We start from the raw sequence: 21789 nt of genomic DNA, 5'->3' as shown, positions 1-21789 counted from the left end.
GTGTGTTTTCATTATCGTTTAACTCTGTGTAGAGTGAGCATGTGTTACAAGCCTTGGGATGGACAACAAGGTTTATCTGATTCTCATTAGTGAACTTACAGGCAGTGATGGCCAACTCGGTCAGTGCCTCAATGATGTAGATTATGAAAAACAGTAAAATAATTGGTGACTTGTACATCTCCTTTTTCTACAGAAAACGTAACTGGAGGAGGTTTCCCATTAACTTGCTTCACACAGGTCGATCTTGCAGGTTCAGTTTGATATTTGATTTGTGTCTTTTCACAAGCTGTAGTCTAGACTTGTTAGTTACGCTTTGAATTTAGAAGCTATTGTTAGGGATGACAGAAGTATAATCATATAATAACTACCAGCGGTGAACCGCAGTGCATTTTCATGCTAATTTAGCAGCAGACAAGGATTTTAAAGTAGAGAGATTTCGACAAACTAAATACTGTCAATTATCCATCAGAACAAAGGTTGTAGGGCCTGTCAGAAAATGTTTGTGTTGCAACCAATTGCATAAATGAATTCTACATATTTAAATTCAGTGTAACTTTGAAAAGACAGGAAGATGAAAAACCCACCTTCAAAAACATCCTTTAGGTGTAGTTCCCTGTGGAGTAGCTCTTTAATCTGGGACTTTGTTCATATAGACTTAAAACAATATTCCATTAAGTGGGCTCACTGATGTATTGAGATATACTCAAACAAAAATGAGAAATGAAAGTCTCGCAAATACTTTAATCCATAATGTATTTAAACAAGCTGAACTGCATAGAGACTCATAAAGGAAAGTGCAATTAGAAACTCTAAACCACTAAATCCCATGTCATGTTAAAAAATATCTCCTCACCTGAATCCAAACTTGTCCATGGCGATAGCGAAGTGTCTCGGCTGGTCGTAGCAGTGGTAGAGGTTGCGGTCGTCCATTGGGATCAGGTCCACGTCGCTAAAGATGAAGCAGTCGTACTCTCCGTCCTTCAACGCCTCCGTGTAGCCAACATTCAACAGCTTAGCACGGTTGAAAGTGTCCTCACCCAACTGCAAGAAAAAACACAAGATGACTGAGAAGATGTGACCTCAACATGGGATTTTTAAGGTTAAAGGTGGACTAAAACATGGACATTTAAATGGCACTGAATGACAAAGAGAAAATCAACACTGCTTAGGTACAAGCTGCTTTCAGTATATTTAATAATGTGGGGCATGGTTTAAAGTGTACCGGAACTGTGAGTTATGAATAAAGCAACCAGCTGCTTAACTGCTAAAGGCACTGTTACCATAAACAGAGGAAATGAGTCAGACCAAGCCAAAAGAGGTCAGACTCACATCAAAGGTGTACTGATGTGTTTATTGACCTCAAGCACACATCACTTGCCTGAAACGGTGAAACACATCTGCCAGTATTTTTTGGTTATTGTTTACCTCTATTTAAGTAGAATCAGGCTGTGTATGAAAGGATAAGTTATAGACTTAATTATTACTGCAAATGAAGCTGGCTAACCAAACAGGCTGACACACAGGCTACATCCCTGTGCAGCTAGCAAAGAGAGCTAATTCATGTGGCTAATTTTCTGTGTTTACTTGTGTTTGGACTCGCATACAAGCTTTTTTGAAAGTATTAATGTAATTTGAATTTGTCTGTTACAGTTAAGAAGCTACTGTTTGCCTCAATATTTTGATCCAGATTTGTATTTGTGAATGTACACTATAACAAACGGGGCAAGTGCAGAGTTAGCATGATGAAGTGGTATCTGCAACAGTTATAATATGATTAAAAACATTGTAGTTTCACTTTAACACAGCCATTAATACTTTTAAACCAACTGTCAGCTTCTCTGTTCGCAGAATCATGCTGTATTATAAACAAAACGTGAGAAATGTTTGTTATTACTGTAGATGGATGGGTAGCTTTCTAGCTAGCTAACAAAACAGCTAGCTAGTTTCCCTGTATGAAGATCCTTTTGTGGTTGTCAAAAATAGCTAACACAGGGGGCACATTTTTTGCCTCTGAGACAAGCGTTTGAAGTTGTTTAACTAGCTTATTTAGAAAGTGTAAAGAGGCTGACATTGCTTGCCAGAGTTATGTTTCCAAAATCACTTCAGCAGAGGGAGTGCAAAGTTAGCATGAAACATAATTAGACTGGCAACATAATTAGCTTCACTTTTGACATGCAAGTGTCTCTCATCAGGATAAACTTCAAAAGAAATGTTACATTTTTAAATAAGTCTTCGTGTTCTTGGGCTGCATTCAAAGGTTTTACAGGTTATAGGTTATATCACAGCTTAAGTTTCAAGCTACTTTGCAGATTAAGACTTTGCATAAGACACCAACAACATGCTACTTATAATGCATGAGTAATCTAAGCATGTAGAACATAACTGTAGTACTCTAAGGGTCCCTTTTCTTCATTGCAAGCACTCTTATAAAAACTTGCATACTTTTTTCTGTATTTCAATGTTGCTTTATTGAGACTGCGAGAACAACAGCTAGTTTCACAGTGATTTCAGTGTAACTTCATATAGGCTTCTATTACCAGATTGCTTAAATATTTCCAATAGCTATCCATGCTCAAGCTGGGTGTGACCAAGTGTAAATGAGTTCAGTGTTTATCTCTACTTACAGTATGAACTGATCTGTTTGTTGACCGTAAGAGCCCACTGCTGCTGCAGTGAAATGTATCTGTTGTTTAGTCTCTGCATGGCCCAGCTTCAACACTTTTGGCTAAGATAAATGCATTCTTGCCAAGCAGCAAAGCAGTGTAAGATAGCTGGGATTAATACATATGACTGTTAGAAATTCAACACTGTGCAAGGTACTGTTTGTCCCTCTCTGCAGAGACAACTGCTTGGCTCGGTGAAAGCGAAGTCCTTGTCAAGCTGCGGAGAGGTCAGCGAGCAAGAAGTGAAGCTACTGTGCAAGCTGACACTCTCTGGCAGATACTTTGGCAGTCCATGCTCGTCATATGTTCTCTGAATTTATTCTACTTTCCATGACAAGTACACGAGGATAAGTAATACAGATGAGTTGTTCAGGAGGGAGATAAAACTGCAGGCCCTTTGTGCTGTCAGAACCCGGAAGATGCATTAATAGGCTGAATCATCAAGACGATTTCCCCTCAGGAAACACTTTTATTCACTTAGTGAATGCTGGTCCATTTATTTTTGTACAAATGGCCTCAAGTCCCTGAGCAAGCACAATCTTTATATGCATTGTAGCATCAGCCATCGCAACAACTGAAGCTCTGTTGGGGGCTGTAATGAAAAAGCAGCAGAGGATAGAAAAAGTCTGAATTCATTAGTCAAATATTTGATAACTTCATTGCCTGAAAACTTTATAGAAGGTAGGTAATAAGAAATAATCAGCTTACAAGCCAAAACGGTACAAAATGTAAACATAAAGTGAATATTTTGGTTGTTCAAACTACATTTTCTTACATTTTATTTTCTCATATTTGACAAACCACACTCACCTTATTAATTGAACTACTAAATTATTGGTAGATGAATTAGTAATGCAAGCATTCAGTAGTCATACCCTATGATACATATAAATATAGGAATTCCTACTTTTAGTGAGAACACAAAATTAAGTAATTAACATGTTTGTGTCTGTTGAAGTATATGTATATATATATATATATATATATAATATATAATATAAATAAAATCTAATCTATAAAGGGACTACATGTGCAGGGTTAGATTCTTTTATTCACTGTACTACATGGAAGTAAATTTTCCTGACATACAGTTACAGTGAGCTACAAAGAAATCCACCGTATTTACACTGGAAATAAGCTTTTTGACTTATCATGACTGTGATGTAGTCTCATGCAAATCTGAAGAGTGTAGCTCTGTTAAGTACTTATGCAAAATCTCTAAGATATGAGCGGCCCCACATGACAAGATTACATTTGTTTATGTAAATGAGCCTCAGTCCCAGTGCGAAGCCTCATCCCTCATATCATACAAAAACGACTTCATCCCAGTTGGATGAAAAGCTTCAGTTTCCACAGTCTCAAGCCGGAAAATGAACCACTGGTACAAATTTGCTGCAGTCACGTATCCCTCGACCATCAGGGAAAACCTCCCACTTTGTACAGCACAAAAAAAAAATCTCAGAGATGATTAATGCATTCTGCTTTCTGTCCTCTCTTCTGTTCTTTTCTCTGTCTTTTTGGAGGTACACCTGCTTTCACACTGGTGCATTATCAGTTCGGACCGACCGTGAATCCAGTACAATGTGTAATCCCCCTGGTAAACCCACTAATACCTGAGATTTGAGCACATAATCCCCCATGCAGGTAACAAAAAAATCTATTGTCGCAAATCCACTGGGGCTCCAAATATCGGCCTGTTTTTGAACAACAGCCAGTCAGTAGAATGAAAGCCATGTGAGGTTCAGAGAGCAAAATGTAAATGATGTCAGACCAGAAACTAAGGTTAGCATCAGATAAGCAAGGCCTAAAGTGTAAAATAAAACCTTGAAAACAGTAGTACATAACTCATACAGAGCTTAGTGATTGTTGGTAAAAAAAAAAGATTGGTGAAAAAATAAAAATTGCGTCCTGAGTTTTTATCAACACTTAATGAGTACTTTAAATTCTATAACTCAAAGAGAACTTTTGACTCAAATTCTAACTAATACCAGTTGAGAGCCCCTGGCCATAGCATCCCTAATAACAATTGTTTCAACATCTAAATTTCCGAGTGCACATAATAATACCAGAAATACAAATTCCCTCAGGTGACATTCAAATGGCAAAGTCTTCCAGCGCAGTAGTAATTACGATGGGAGCAAAGGGGAGAGTAAAGCTTGTTATATTACAATATTACATGGCTGTGTTAAATACTTGATTCTGATTGGTTAATTACGGCATTCCAAGGTCTGCTATTTCACTATAGCACACTGTTGCTATGAAGAACAGACCGTTGCTAGGGATACGGCTCAAATCACACAATCTGGAGGACTAACTGTAATCATATCAATCTGCCCAAAAAAGTACAGTAAATTTGGCGTCCATCTTTTTACAGAGGGAAAAAAGAAAAGATACGAAAACAGCAGAGAGAAAGCAATAAAGGTTAAAAGACACAAAAACTGTGGGCTACGACAGAGAGATCTACAAAACTGAAGACGGCACATTAACATTAAACAGAACACAGCGCGGGATATGGCGACGTTTAAAGACTGGTAAATGGAAATGAAAATGTCAACAGACTCTGACAGTGATGTCAGTAATAACATGCTTAAAATAGGACTACAAGCTTGTAACAGATAACTTAAACATTAAGAACATTAAGCTACTATTTACATTAGATTACACTGGTAGTGAGTCAAATTTTATTTAAAGTCAAGGTGAAATGAAAAATGTCATTTTAATCCTGTTAGATCACATCCCCGATAATATTGTGCATCTATTTGACAATATAGGCCAAAAAAAATACAGAAAATCAATTTCTTCGTATTCTTATATCAAAATCTGATCATTTTTTCTTCCTGTAAAACTAAATATCACGTGTGCCTACGTAAGCTAGTACCAACTAATTTCGACCAATAATATCAAGACATCCACCTGTCAATCAATCTGCAACATTTAGCTGCAGAGCACCAAGAACGCTCGGTCAGTTAGCAAGCTACTGCGCTGTGGAGAATGTCTGTCTACGCCCACTTCTCAACGATCCAATCAAATCCCTCTAATGATATGTCCCGCCTGCACGTCCTGTTTCACTCGGAAATACGTCACGATACGGAAGCTAGATACTCTCGAAATGCCGTTTCAGCTCGACTTTAAAATTTTATTCAACAATGTTTTTCAGAGACAGAAGTATGAGTCAAGGGCTTGGACAGAAAGACAGAGATTGTCTACTTTGAAGCTTCCTGCAGGAAAGCTAATATATCTTTCCAAAAATCAGGCCGTCTTATTGTTCTCCTGACCCCATTAAGCATTACTGCTTCATTGTTTATTATTTTAATAAGAAGTCTGCGTGTGAACCTCGCAGCTTGTCCGCTTTATTGCACCCTTCATCTTTCCTAATCACCTCCTGCCATAAGAGAGTTCACATCACTTGCAGGACATGAAGTCAACTGACACCCATTATATTAGACCGGTCATGTACGTACAGTGTGTATACAGAAGGTTTGACAGATTGTGTGACGTTGATGCACAACTGTACTTTCATGTTCGCTACTTATTGTGTTAAGTTGATTGCAGCTGTTTGAAGCACTATTGTCATTTTTCCCTCCCTGGACAATTTAGTAAATTTTATTCTATCTTAGTTACACTGGTTCGTTTAGAACTTTTTTGGGATGCCTTGATCAGATTGCTATCTGGATTTTCATTAGTTTGGGTGTAATTTTGAACTGGGTATTGCAGACTGTCCTCACAAAAAATGCAACACTATGTCGTCAGGTTATTAAGACCCATCTTTATGTTCATAGCTCGGCGTCAACAGTGAAGTCTTCTAGAGGTAAAGGTCAAAGGTGATGAATGAGTCCCGGGTGAAACCAAACCTTAACTTTGAGTCATTTAATTTTCACTGCGTCTGTAGCGTCACCACCAGAGGGGTGGCCAGGGGTGGAATCTGATTGGCCACTCCAAATGCCAGCCCAAAATCCTGAACTAGGATTGGCTATTTGCCTTGTCAGAGGCAGACTTATGTTAAACTATTTGGGCTGTGTTGCAACAGGCTGCTCGTAGCTGTCTTTCCATTTCAATGTGGCACATTTCCTTTAGTACCTTTAATTGTTACTCTGACCACACATCATCTGTTTGAGTCCTTAAAGACTTAAACTGAGAAGGAAAGGTTCATTGAATGCTAGTGTGACTAGCATACTTATTTTAACACAAACCTTTTTTCTGGTCTTAACCAAGTAGTTTTGGTGCCTAAAGCTAACCAAACTGGGATGAATGTGCATGAAGATGTGTCGCCTTAAATGAGGCACTACTTGAGGACTCACTGCCTTCTGTTGTAATAGAGGTTAGGGACAATCAACCTATGTAGTCATATGGGTTGGAAGACATGTTTTATCACATGATATAAACTGGAAAGAGGCCATAGAAAAGAGGCGAGTGCAGTCTTCCTCTGTGCTGAAACCAGTCCACCTCCCACCACTCCATTGTTGAGTATTTTTTAATATTGGTTGTTTTGTTGACGCAGTGTTTTTTATGGACTCTGCTCCCCTGCTGCTTGCTGTGTTTTTGCTGTTGTTTTTTTCCCTCCAGCTTTAGGCTGTTGCTCCCTGACCAAAATCCTTCTCCATGTTTCCCTCACCCAGAATGCACCGGAAAGGACTGTTCAGCCACAATTTGCCTACAGAGGCCCACAGGGGACAGTAAAAGCGCTCATGTGTGAATATTTGACAAATAAACAAATTACACGTTGACAGGGTGAAATGCAGAAAGGGGACTCCAATTTAGCAAAGGGCGATTTTTGGCTCCTCATTTGCAATTTCACAGGCAGCTTTTAACTTTCAAGGACATTTCTGCTCCATTAATTTTTTATCAGGCTTTACAAAACGCAGTGTGCATATGCATGCGGGCATGTGGTCTCAGCCTTGTATAAACAAATTTACTGACAAGAGTGACAAGTATGCTCGCCACAAATACTCTTCCTGTGAGTCAGGCTGCTGCCTGTTCAAGATCACAGATATCTGGAGAATATTTCATTAAAAATGTGAATAACAAGCTCCTGACAAAGACCTTTAACTGGTTCCATGTTTTAAGAAATCTCAGCATCTCAACCCCTAACAAAGGGTGTGACACGGGCCCTTGGTTTTCTTCTGCAACATCCCACATTTGTCACATACCTAGTTGGTAAACCATACATGTAACAATCACAGATTTCATTTAACAAGCTGCCCCACACTGCAAGAACATCTCTTACATTAAATTAAATGTTGGCCAGCACTGATTCAATTCTTACAGTAGTCTCTAAACTACCGACTTTCATTGGTTTGTTCTGCAGCAATTGTCATTTAAATAATAGAAATGACTGGGAGCTGATGTTTTACCTTAATGTAATGACACTCTTTTGCCAATGTTTTTACCCAAAGCTTCTTTCAGTTAGTACATTGAACCTCCAAAGGAAAGATAACATTAGATGTGATCAAAATGAGAGCTTACATAGTTTATAAACTGAACACAACAGTTTTGTTCTGAATTCTAACTGCTGCTGAAAAAAAAAGAAGCGTGTTTAGCTGCATACTGTTTTATATCCATGTTTGCTTCTCTTCTGGTTTCCTCAGCGCTGACATATTATGACACGATGCTGACACATTTCAGCTTACACTGAGGTTGATATGGTGAGAGTGCTCGTAAACAGTTGCTCATTTAGCAGTTCAGCAGACATGCAACATTAGTATTCATTTGGAGTCGTGCTTCAAACTACTTCTGTTTTGGGTCTCTGTTAGCTAATTCCCGAGGGGCATATCTGTAGCACTCTGTAGCGGCTACATGCTCCACTATGTGCTTTAGCTAGTTGCTAACTTTGTCTGCGGTTTGTTTGGTGCTGGGCAGATATTTTGCAGATTAGAGCTTTTCCACTGAAAACACAGTCCATCCATTCATCCACCATCCCTCCATCCGTCCATCCAATATTTATAGTGCTTTTCCTTTTAAGGGTCGCGGGGGCCCTCTCGCAGGCAAAATTGCCAAACCAAAACGATGAGCTAAAAGACACTAAAATGCTTCATTAAGGGAGAAATTCTCTTTGGGTTTGCCACATTAGACGCTCGTCAGACCCATTGTTGATATAAAATATTGATTAAAGCAGCCTATAAAAGATGGACGAATAGATTCACAAGACTACAGACCAACTTTTGCACCAGCACAGACACCAGCTACACCACTAGCGGTTTATAAGTGCAGAGAGCAGCTGGGAAAGGAGACCTCTGACTGGAAAACCACTGGGGTGAATCAGTGGCTTCCTGGGAAAATACAGTCGGGGTAATTGAATGGAAAACACTCATCATCTTCCATCAAGGTGTCCAGTTGCTCCACTGCAGCGACTCAGTGACTGACAGCAGGAAACTGTGGCGGGAACGCTCCCTGTTGCGGTTGTTGGCAGCTCCCTGTTATGTGTTCAACAGTGTGTGTGTGTGTGTGAGGCGAGGTGGCGCTGCAAGAAATGTGAGATTTGGAGATGAGATCTGGACCATCTGGAGCTTGTTATCAACATCAATGGAATCGATAATTAAGCATCTCAACAGGCCTGGAGATAAAAACTGACTGTGCAAAAAACAAAAACTGCCATCAGAGTTTTCAGAGTTCCTCTCAAATATTCATGATGCCGATATCTCAGCTCTGTCGAGGGCTCAGAAAGACTTACTGAGAGTGAGAAATCCCTCTGCACACACCTGTCAAACGTGATGGAAGGTGTAAATCATGCCTGCTTTCAGAAATGTCACAGCAAGGCAAAGGTGGAAATTCTGGTTATTGCGTCTGGAAAACATGTTGCTCACTTACCCTGAGGGAAAAAGAGGCGCCTTTCAATACTTCCACTGATATTTCAACGAAACAGGGAACCCCAATGGAACCCCATTTGCTACTCTTGCAAAATAAATTCCAGCTTTCAGTGTAAAATGTCTGAAGCTTCTCAGTCAGACAAAGAGAACTTGACCTGTAACCTTGTCTCTTAATAAGGGCTTATTAAGCTGTGGCTGACTGGTGGAGAGTCATTCAACCTTGGACAGACACAAGAGTCGATCCTCAAGAAGCATCGAAGCTCTTGTCTCAGAAGAACTGAAGAAGCCCTTTGGATGAGAGGCGAAACCCTGTCACGGATCAAAAGCAGGTCCAGTCACCCTCGACTGACCTTTAACATACAGTATAACATGCTATTTTATTTCACCCTAAACATATCGTTTTAAAGGAAGAAACGATGCTAATTTAGACTTGTTTGTTAGCCTTGTTAAAATGAATATGGGGGACATTGATTCGAAAAATCTACCCGAGATAAAACCGACTGGCCGAGGACCATTCAAATACTAATTTGTCATGCCTTTGTTGACCTCCCCTTGTTGCTCCCATTTGGAGGAATCCTCGCTGTCATCTTATGGTGTCTTGTTTGAAAGTCTGAGTGATGCTTGTGAAGTTGAAGCTTTAAGAGATAAAGAGGCGAGTGAGTGATTGATTGCAACAGTGCATCTTTGTGGAATTTTTCATGCACATCGTGGAGGTTTTAAAACGAGTTTCCTAACAGTAAGATGATGTAGATTTATTCATTAAATAAACTCATACGGAAAAAAACAGAAAAATGTCCCTTTTTTGTCAAAGTAAAGCAGAGGGAGAAAACAAGCTGTATGGCAACACTTTATAAATGACCTGACAGTGGAGAGATGAGAGCAGCTGAGGGGAGAGTTATGTCATCTGTCCTCACGATGACATCAACAAGTTCCTTACAAAGTTTATTACAATGGCCATAAAGATCCTTAAACCTTATAAATTATATTATTCTAAAGTACGAGTCATAGTTTAAGATCCTTTGCAGGCTCAATCTGCTCGGGGCCGCTCCGATTTCAAATCATAAATATTAAACATCTTCAATATTTACAATTCAATATCCTGTTGTGTGGGGGGAACCCCGAGGACAGCCGAGCACACACTCTGTGGATTGTCACGTGGAATAAAATGATTGCTGACTGAAGAAGGAAGCACAACACGCGCTTTACATGTTCACGTCTCCACGACTTCATCTATAGTTTTTATTTTTTCTTTGTGAATGTTTGGTAAAAAGTATATCATCATCGCATATTCTTCCTGCCCGTCATCCCCCATGTTTTTTTGCTCTAAAGTCACGTTTGACCACGAGAGATTTTGCAAGATTTGTGTGGAATCTGTGAGTGTGTGGTGTGCTGTTTTGGTCATATCGTTGCTCTCCACACAATATAGGAGCAAAACTTTTCAATCTCTCATTAGTTGTCGTCGTGTGTGGGGTCTCTCACATTTTCAACATTTGTTAAGATTTTAAAAATCTTTTAGTGGTGGCCAGGCCAAGAGAAAGGAAGGAAGGAAATTAACAAGACTAGGTCAAAACCTAGTTTGTGGCTGACCGCATCAGGTCAATGTGCGCTTTTGTGGGCAATGTGTTACAAGGACTGTCCTTATGAGGCCGATGACAACGTGTTTGAAAGCAGGTGCGCGCTGCGGATGCAGGTGAGGACAGTGGACGAGCAGCGGAGAAGAAGCCCTGCCTACTAGCTGAACAAAGTATCCAGAGCCAAATAAAGAGTTGCATCAGTGGAGGTCCAATATGCTCCAAGATCCGCCATTGCGATGTCGCAACTCTCTCTCTCTACGGCTGTGACAGTATCGTCACTCAGTCAGTCACATACAGACCCATGCGTAGGGTTGACCCCGGCAGTCAGCCATAAATTACCAATTACAGGTTTTATTTTTTTGTTACATCACAACTGCTATTATGAATGTTTTTGGATTTTTTAAGCTCTTACTGATTTTGATAATTCAGGTCAGGCGGGCTGGAGAGGATCCAGGTATCAAGTCAATCACATGGCTGACACAAATAGACCAACAACCATTCATGCTCTTCTTCACATCTACAGACAATTTAAAATCACCAGTTAAGTCCTAACTTGCATGTCTTTGGACTGTGGGAGGAAGCCGGAGTACCCGTAGAAAACCCATGTTGGTATGGGATGAACATGCAAAGTCCACAGCACCAGGTTTGAACCCAGAACTTTCTCGCTGTGAGGTGACAGTGCTTACGACTGCACTCCTATCAAGTGAATATTAATGAAGAGTAAATCTCAGCTGATTTTGATTTTTTCGACACTATCACATCACAAAAACAAACATTTTTGATAACTGTGGCCAAGGTCGGTTCTAAGAGGAAATGTTTTGCATAACTGTTAAGACAGGAGAGAGACGACAGGAAATTAGAGAGGAGTGAGATGGTGATAGACATGTTCACTATTCCCCAGCTTCACACAGCGTTTGACAAAACAGTGACACACTTCAAGATCCATTTAATTGTCTGTTTTGAACCTGATTGACACACATTTATGATACCACAACATACATGTGCCGATTAGGATCATAAGACTTCTAACAACCACTGAACGGACCTTAGCTGAACGTTCTTGCTATTTACCAGATTCATTAATTGGGCTCTAATTCAAACCCATTGTATCCAAACTCAAATCAATATAGAGCAAAATAACTGTTGAATTAAGAGGAGAGGAAATGAGGCCTTCAGCAACACAGAAAAAAAGAAAGGAATTACAGATATAAACATTTGCCTTATCTAATTTAATTTACCGTCTCTTCCCCCTTAAACACTCACATCTTTCATCCCTGCCCCCCTCCCTTCACTTCCTGCTCTCATGTCATCACTTAGGTTTATTTTGTCTCTGCTCCTCTCATGCCTGGGCAGTGCCTCCCCCGGTGTCTCTGCAGTAATCTGGTCAGTGTCAGTCTCTCTCTCTACATGCCCTCTGAAAACCAATTAACCCTATCAGCCATATCTGAGTATCACCAGATAAATCCACTGCTGCTCCCTCTGAGAGCGTGTGTGAGCCAGTGTGTGTGTGTGTGTGTGTGTGTGTGTGTGTGAGGGAGGCCAACGTATAACTTTCTCCCAGATCTGCTCACCGTACGCTCACACACGCACACATCGACAACACACTGGAGATAGATTAAGGCCCAACCACTGCTCTACCTGAATGATTGCCAACAGGACAGCGAGTCTGTGTGTTTTTGAGAAAGTAATGTGTGTGTGTCTGTGCACAAATTTTGAGAGTGTGTTTGTCACCGGATTTATCAGTCTCCTGCAGATGCACGGCGGTGGGGCCTCTCATCCTATCACTTTGCCGGTCACTCAGTGCAGCAAAGAGAGACCACAGGAGAGGTAGAGAGATTTCACCTTATCGCACTTAATGGAGATTGAGTTGAATGTGTGCAATCATGCCCGTGGCTCCCTGCGTGTGTGCATATGAGCGTCCGTGACATCCCTGCGCCCAATAATAACAATCATGATTAGCCACAGCGGGTCATGAAATGTGCAAATTGTGCTTAAGAGAGCATTTTTTGTTCTAAAAAAACAGAGAAAAAAAAGGTACGAAATGGATTTAACATGGTGTTTATCTGCTCCACACAAACTTAGCATTTGTTAGAACGTCCAGCTAGCTAGCTTACAGTAATACCCGAGCTTAGCTGTCAAAGTCAAGAAGAACATTATTAACCAAACATTAAGCTGTGGAGGTATGAAAACATTAAAAAACCATACACAGCCACTGTGTAGCATTTCTTCACTGTGTGTAAGCTACTCCTGGATGCTAACAGTTATGGCTAAAGTTAGCTGCTCTGGCCTGCTATGTATTTCATTTAGGGAAGCTTACTCCAGGAATCACAGTCAAAATTATCCAAACACATCCATTAATCCTCACAATAAAAGCTTTAACTGTCGTAAAAATAAGCTAGCTCCCAACAGGTGTTAAATGTTATCAAGCAAATCTGTAGGATTCATCTTCTGATTCTCGGCTAACAGAGACCAAAAAAGTAACTCCTTCAAGAAAGAAAAGAAAACATCTCTGAGGATGACACAATGCGCTGTAAATATGATCATTTAACTTCATACAGTATCCCTCAGGCAGACAAACGCGGGGACGAATTTGCAAATGATTAACCGATGGTACGATACAAAACCTAAAAAAACTTAACTATCAGGCTGGAATGATTGTCCATAGGCCAACTATCAAGCTAGCAAGCCCTACATTACATTGAATGACACATGGCTAATTTATCTAAGCTGTTCAAGACTTTACAGTTAAAGTAATTTTATGGACATTTCACTTGGTTGTAGATGTGAAAATGTAACGCATATTGGAAAGGCAAAACTTAACATACATAAAAGGTGTTTGGTGATTTTGGAAGGGTGTATGTTAGCACGCCTCCCTGAAATGTTTATGGACCAAAATCAGTGCTAAAATTAGGAAACTAGCCTTATGTTAAGACTTTGTCCTGTCCTGCTCAGAAATATGACTTACAGTTACTTATATTATTTCCTAAAGTGGCTTTGAGGCTTCCTCATATTTGGCAGGAGATTTGTTTAGGCAGCTTCAGAGTCAGAGCCGAGTGGGTTGGATATTCTGAGGTAGCTAGTTAGCTAGCTAGCTATAGCTAATAAACTCTGCTAGCATGCTTGCTATTTCAGACAGCAAAATCAATGGTTGTCGGCGGGAAAATGAGAAGCTGCTTTTGTTTACCATTGACTGAAATCAAGAACCCTTTGTTGCAGTATTAGTACATATTTCCTGGGGTAAATCTTTTAAAATTATCACTGTAAACTGAATGTGTGCCATGCAGGAACATGAAGCTTAACAGGGAAGCAACAGGAAGTGAGGGAACGGTCAACTTGTTATAGAAAAGTGAATGAATGAGAAGCTGGTGTTCATTAAAGCCTGCATGAACATTTGTGACTAAACGCACTCGGCCATGTGTTCTTAATAAAACATGATGATCCCTTCATTCCAGCGCCACCTGGGAAACAGGAGGCTCATCAAAGCTTGATTAGATACTGCAGTCAACCGAGCACACACAAACACAAACACACACCCGCCTATGTATATCTAATTCATAACCTTACAGTCTTCAATCATCCCCACAGCAGCGTGTTTCCTGCTTTATGAGAGCTTGGCACAGAACACAAAGAGCGAGGAGGGAAGAGCGTGACAGAGCTGGCGTGAGGCCAGAATAACTAATTTGCTGTAATGACTTTCTGGCAGACCAGACGCAGAGGAGCTCCCAAATAAAGCGAAAGGCCGAGCCACGACGGGCACTTCAATTACTATTCCGCCTCGGCATAGTCGATAGACGCAGATCAGGGCCACGTCAACACACCAGCTGATGATGATATGCTACTCTGCAGCGCTGAAACAATGAAGCAAGTAATTTGTTGTAAGAACAAGACAGGCATCCAATAAAAACTGTACCGGAACTTTTGTTTTATTGCAGCGATCTGAGCCGAGATGTCCTTATGGAAATAAAGACAGTCCACTGTGATCTCTTTTATTTCTGGGTTATTGTGTGGAGGGTTCAGTGCTTAATAGAAAAAAGTTGGAAAAGAACATATTAACATTTAATATGGAGTGCAAAAAGGAGTGAGGGAATTAATTAGCCTGCCCTATATATGAAACAATGACATATACAGTAAATGTTATGGTTTTATTCCTAATTAAAGGTTTCACCGATTTGAAAAGTTCACCGAAAAGGCCAGCTCGTCTCAAGAGACCGAAGCTGAAATAACACTGGGAATTAAAATCTCAGCATGCAGATGTACAGTGCAGCAGAGATGGAAAGAGTACTAAAATATTCTACTCAAGTAAAAGTACGACCAGTCTTAAAAGGTACTCAAGTAAAAGTAAAAAGTAGCTTGTTTAAAATTTACTTAAAGGTATAATAGGTCGGATTTTCCTAGAAAAATAAAATATAGACTTTAACAAATTGGTTGGTTAGTGTGTGTGCAGACCCTTGTGAGACCCTTCCCTCTGCATCGATTCTGTTGTTTTGCTTTGCACGGGACGTTTTCAGGAGGCGCGCAGTTCCCTGAGCCAATCACAGCGTATAGGTGAGTGTGGGAGTGGTTCAAATTAGCAACAGAGCCCCATTCAGACCGGCGAACATGGCGAAAGAGTGATGCAGAGTTGGCCTCTTTTTCTGTTGGTAGGTGCCTCAAACAGGGTAGGACAAGCTAACTAGCGGTTAGCATGCTAGCGCAACAGTAACCGGCAGTTAGCATGCTTGCGCAAAGGTAACCGTGATGCTGTTGGTGTTAGCTCGGTGGGGTCTTGCACAAGAGAGTGAGAGTGAGCTTCTGGTGACGAAGAGCCCAGCAGGAGGGGCCCAGTTTGAATGTGTTGTTGACTAAATGGAAGGAAAAATCCTACTTATTATACCTTCAAAGTAAAAGTTACTTTAAAGGGGAGGGGGGGTCTCTCCTGTGTAGTGCAAAAAGGACAAGGGGATATAAATCTCAAACTAGTTGCTTTTAATTAAAGGAAAATCTTTACAAATTAAAGTGCAATAACAAAATAAAACATGTCGACACAGGAGGTATAATGTTTCATTTTAGTTCAGACAATCCCATAAAACCTTTTCAAACAATACAACCATTGAAGGCATAAATTGTGGTTTCTGTAGACCATCCTTCTTTTCTTCACCAACAAACACCGACAACAGTCAGACTGCAAATCTATTCATCGAAACGGGTCAAGGTCACAGGTGTTGTGACTTTCCTAACTGAACAAAAGAAGACCAAAATCTCAGTATCAGAATTCAACGCTGCACCTTCGGCTGTGTCTGCACCACTGCTGTCTGACTTGTCTGTCTCCATCTTCCTTGTCATTTAGTGCCAGTTTGTTCTCCTGTCCATCATTCAATGCAGTTGTTTACGGGGCTTGATTGTTTTCCTTTCGGTTTTTACTCAGTAACGGATGTGTTTTAAAATGTAGAAGAACAACAACAAAGAACAATACTTTAAACGAAACCTACTTAAGTAAAAGTAAAAGTACACATTTCAAAAACTACCTAAAAAACTACACAAAAAAACTACTCAATTACAGTAACGCGAGTAAGTGTCATTAGTTACTTTCCACCTCTGCTGTGCAGCCCTTTACAGAAACGACTCAAACCAGTTGATACATTTGATTTCAAAATAAAAGTCATTTGTGGTAAGTCTTTGCTGTAGAAATACAATCTTTAACACTAACTGCTGCACATGAATGCAACACAGGCACACTACATATTCATACACAACAAAATATACATACATATTATTATTGTACTTTGTTAATGTCCACAAATTTCACAATAAGACCAACTGGCTTCACTAAGAAGTAAGTACCAACTCTATAAAGCCAAAGTCTTTAGTGATATTCAAAATAACATCTACAACAGCACTCCTTAACATAGTTTTCTACGCTTTCTTTTAAGTCTTATACCTCTAAGGACAATTAATTTCAATTCCACCCTGTCTGATAGTATCCGACTAGAATTGGACGACATTGTCAGTAAATAAAATGCAAAAATTAATTCATTAAAAAATTGTCACCTCTCCAGCCTCTGAGGGTGAATGAGGCCATCTTGGGCAGCGTTTCAAATTAATTAAGGAGCACCGTCGTAGCTATTGGATTCTTTTTTTATGATTTGTGGTGAAGTTTTATGAAATGTCAGATACCTAATTTGGAAGATTCATGTATGGTAATTTTATTCATTAAAATGTCTTAATTAATTTCAAATCAGAATATTACTTAACAATAAATCCATCCATCCATTATATAAGCAGCTTGTCCTGTTCAGGGCAGCACGGGGGGGCTGGAGCCTATCCCAGCTGTCATTGGGCGAGAGGCTGTGTAGACAGATCGTAGTCAGTCACAGGGCTATATATATATATTTATATATACACATAATTACATACATCATATTATAAGATCTCTCCTGTAGATTCTGTATGACCTTGTTCCAGCTCTACATTTCTACTGTCGGATTTTTAAACTATTCCATCAAATTTCACCAGTAGATTCATCATAATCCCGCTTCCATCTGTAAGCGGGATTATGATGAAACTACTGGCCCGATTTTTATGAAACTTGGTGGAAGGGTGTAGCTTGGGCGGCGGAAGAAGCCATTCAAATTGAAACCAGATCCAACTAACACACAATAATACTGACCAAATTCAATACTTGTATATATACAGACAAATATTGTCCACCTGTAGACTAAATCACTGGCATGTCCTCATTTATAAGGCAATTTTTAACTTGTTTCCCTCTTACTACTACTACTGCAGTTTATTCATCTGAAAAATGCTAGGCGCTACGGTCTTCACTCTGTGATCCATTCGCAAGACATATATTTGCTATCTGTCCCCAAAGTGTGTTTTGAAATGTGCTAAAGGGTTTTAGGTACGCTGCTCCTGCGGCCTGGAATCCGCTGCAGGACGATTTGGGTCTGGGGGAGCTGGTGTGTTGATATGTTGACTTGTGTTGTTAACTGTTATGTGTTGTATGTCTGGAACTTTTTAAATACGTGCTGCTGCCTGTCTCGGCCAGGACACTCTGGTAAAAGAGATTTTTAATCTCAATAAGGCTTTTCCTGGTTAAACAAAATTTAAAGTCATAATCTCGAAGTCACTATCAATCGCCGAATGAGGTCACACAATGGTGATTGAGCCTATGGCCCACTGATAGCCTTTGCATTTACAGTATATAGTATTATTATGGACTGGCTGTCTGGTGTGACTCCCAGAAAAAATCACAAGCGGCGCCCAGTTAGTGACGCGTTTTCCATCACCCAGCAGTGGTTGGTCTGCCAGAGAGGGTAGGCGGAGCTAAGCGGCTGCTTTTCCGGTATCTGTAAGTGTTGCAAGTAAACTGTAATCTACTATGGCTGAACAAACAAAGAAAAGATCGATGACTACAGATACAACTTCAACAATAAGTGAAAATCCAAAGAAACAGAAACAACTCGACGCTCAGATAAAGGAAACTGTCTAAAAAGGAAAGCGACCGTCAGTGAAGAAAATCAAGAGTTACAACCGGAGCCAACCGTGGACGTCACACATGCGACACTGCACAAGAGTGCTCCTGCAATTACCGTTTATTGCCATAGGTGTCGCCAAAGAGAACAAAACTGAGATCTTCGAGATGACAACTTTAAATAAAAATTAAATAAGGAAAGGCAGAATTGCAGAGCTGCACATCATGGAAGACTGGACTGCTGGCTTTTGCAGAGGTCTGCGCTTTCCAAATCCCCTTCTAGTTTCATTATATTCCTGTCCCTGCTATGTTTGCATCAGCAACTCAGGTCTCTCTATATTTCATTTATTGTATGCATTTTTATGTGCCTCGAAGGTCGGATTTTTTTCTGCTTCAGCTATGTGAAGAAAAAGACCTGCAGACTCGGACATGTGTGGAAACTGTGAATAAAAAAATGTATGTAGCAGGGACACAGGCAGAGAACACAGAGTGACAAACCAGAGGACAGTTAGCAGCAGCCGGACATGACAGCAGAAGTGAGAAAAAGAGGGAGAGAAATATGACAGCGTTAGCCAAAGAGGAAGAGGGTCAGGAACAGAGAGAAAGACGGATGGACAGAACAAAAGACTGACAAATAAAAAAGAGAGCGAGAGAGAGAGAGAGAGAGAGAGTAAAAATGATGATGATGATAATGACAGAGTAGCTGCCAAGAAAAATGACAGCAAAGGTTAGAGCTGCCCTGTAGGAGTTGGCCGGCATGTGTCACTCAGAGAAAAAGCCGACTCAAACAGAACACACACACACACACTCGCACACACACACACACACAGATATTGTACTTAGGAGCTGCCACCTGACATGCGTACACAGAGCGACTGACATGCCAGAGGAGGGCTGTGCAGGGATGTGAAGGGCAGAGAATCAAACCCACCTGACATTTTGACAAATATGGTGCCAGATGGTTGCTGTGGCTTGTTGCTTTGACCTGCTGTGCCAGAGCGGCTCGCGCAGACATATGGGGCTCTGGTTGTGACAAAAACAACTGTGATGCTGCAAAAAACCAAATGAGGGGCGCTCTCCAGAGGAAGGGAAGCCTCTCTCTAACTCTCTCTCTCTCTTTCTCTCTCAGGCGTCACAATCATAGCGTGCCTCATCACATCTAACCTCTCCAGCATCAAGGGCACACAGTACAACTCTAACACTCCCAGCTGGAAGTTATATTCCTGCATAACCAACCAGTGTTAGACATGGACCTCCTCGCAGCGCAGACTCATTAGCATTACGCTTACAACGGCCAACAAAACAGAAATGCAGCCACATTAAAACACAATTAATATCCACAAAGGCAATGTGGGAAAGTTGTAGCAGCTAGTTTTATTACAAACATTGGATTTAAGAGATTGTAGGTACAGTAAGCATCATAACCACCACGGGAAACACAGTTGTTTGGACAAAAACAAAATTTTTAGGAATAAGCCTCTGATACTGCCTAAAATGTGTTATCGGGTATTAGGGATCGGCAAGTGCACCAGTTTCCCAGAGGGAGTCATCCCAAAGGGATCAATAAAGTTGAGTCTAAGTCTAAGTCTAAGTCTAAGTCTAAGTCTAAGTCTAAGTCTAAGTTAAAGCATCGATCCAATACCATAACTTATAGCCTGGCTTCAGGTAATCTTTTTGCGTGACAATAACTAACAACAACAAAAGGAAAAGTGAAACAAAATGGCTGTTATGGCTGGGTATGCTCGAAGGTTCCTGGTTCGAATCCCGGTTCAGACAAAGTGGGTCTTTCTGTGTGGATTTTGCGTGTTCTCCCCGTGCATGCGTGGGTTCACTCGGGGTACTCCAGCTTCCTCCCACAGTCCAAAGACATGCTCGCTAGGCTCATTGGTGACTCTCAAATTGCCCGTAGGTATGAATGTGAGCGTGAAAGGTTGCCTGTCTCTATGTTTCAGCCCTGTGATTGACTGGTAATCAGTCCAGGGTGTACCCCGCCTCTCGCTCAATGATAGCTGGGATAGGCTCCAGCCCCCCCCCCCCCCCGTGACCCTGAACATATGGATGGATGGTTTCAAATGTAACATGTCAGAAAACAGTGAAAAAAATGCCCTCCACAGGTTCCCAGAGGCCAAAGGGCGCACTGAGTGAGTGGTCGAGGAAGTTAGAGAGAGTGCGGCAGGGTGACGGTTAATGTGAGAGAGAAAGGTCGGGAGTGAAGGTGTCCATCTTGCAGTAGTCTTGAATTTAACATTGGGGCTTCATTAAAATGTTTGAGACTCAAGCCAGCGCCACCCAGAACTTGGCGGCCTAGGCGACCTTCTGTATCGCCTCTGACTTGAGCCAGCCCTGTAGCTAAACAAATGTTGAAACCCATCAAATGTCTTTTATTCCTGCAAACAATTAATTAAATCTGCAAGCAAACAAATCTTGTGGCAAGGCCTCTGTCACACGTTTTATGTGTCAATGTGTCAAGCTGATTTTGTTATTCAGCAGATTGTGTTTGAATCTGTAATCTGTAATCTTGTAAGGGACATACAATAGAGGTATTTCAAAAGCCACAATCAGGTCCACAGCAGGTAAGCACAAAACTTCCTGTCTCACCTATGCAGCATTTTTTATACTACAAACCCTCCAGACAACCTTTACTGTGAGTTGCATAAAGTTAAACAGGTTTCAAAAATCATCTCACCCATTTTTCAGGTTCATTGGTCAGTCCTATGTCACCTTAGGAGTATTCAAGCCAAAAACAGGGTACAGGTGTGGGCTGAATTTCGTCCGTCTTTCTGAAATGCCGACACACTGTACGAGGAGATAACCTCTATCATGACTTTCGTCTCTCCTGCTGTGGACCTAATTGTCCCTCTTCTGTTTCCACCTCCTCCTGAAGTCAGGTGAGACGCACACAACAGCACATAAAACAAACACACAAAGGACACACGCCGCACGTCCCCGAGAACGTGGCGCTTGAAGCCCTCAGATGACTCATCCTTCCCCTTTTCCCCCATCAGGAGCAATATGGGACACCATCTGCCTGGCCCTAATAATGACAGAGCCTTCTCCAATCTCCCTATCACTTTGACGTATTGCTCGGCCTGTGTGGGAGTTCGAGTGTGTTTGAGTTTGAGCTCCGGCAAATGAAGAATGAGTTATTTTCCAATCTGGCTGGAAGAATCCGGAAACATTCCTCTCTGTAGTGTATGGACGGAGAGACAGAAATGTGACAAGCTAATAATGATATCATGATTCTTCTCCTGACGGGTTTTTTTTCAGGGAATGGAAGCTGCTGTAGCAGGGAAAGA

The 21789-nt window shown here is 40.9% G+C and overlaps 1 protein-coding gene across 1 annotated transcript in view; it reads right to left on the bottom strand.

The window, feature by feature from the left end:
- b4galt2 (UDP-Gal:betaGlcNAc beta 1,4- galactosyltransferase, polypeptide 2) overlaps positions 1-21789 on the bottom strand; it is a 169961-nt gene that overhangs the window by 40870 nt on the left and 107302 nt on the right. The window contains exon 4 of the mRNA XM_069685168.1: positions 854-1041. Coding sequence (XP_069541269.1) covers positions 854-1041 — 188 coding nt within the window. The remainder of the gene's footprint in view (positions 1-853; positions 1042-21789) is intronic.

This window comes from Semicossyphus pulcher, unplaced genomic scaffold, assembly GCF_022749685.1.
Source record: "Semicossyphus pulcher isolate SPU_LCO1_2020_fin unplaced genomic scaffold, fSemPul1.0.p SCAF_7, whole genome shotgun sequence".
NCBI lineage: Eukaryota > Metazoa > Chordata > Actinopteri > Labriformes > Labridae > Semicossyphus > Semicossyphus pulcher.
This window is presented reverse-complemented; position numbering and strand designations above follow the sequence as displayed.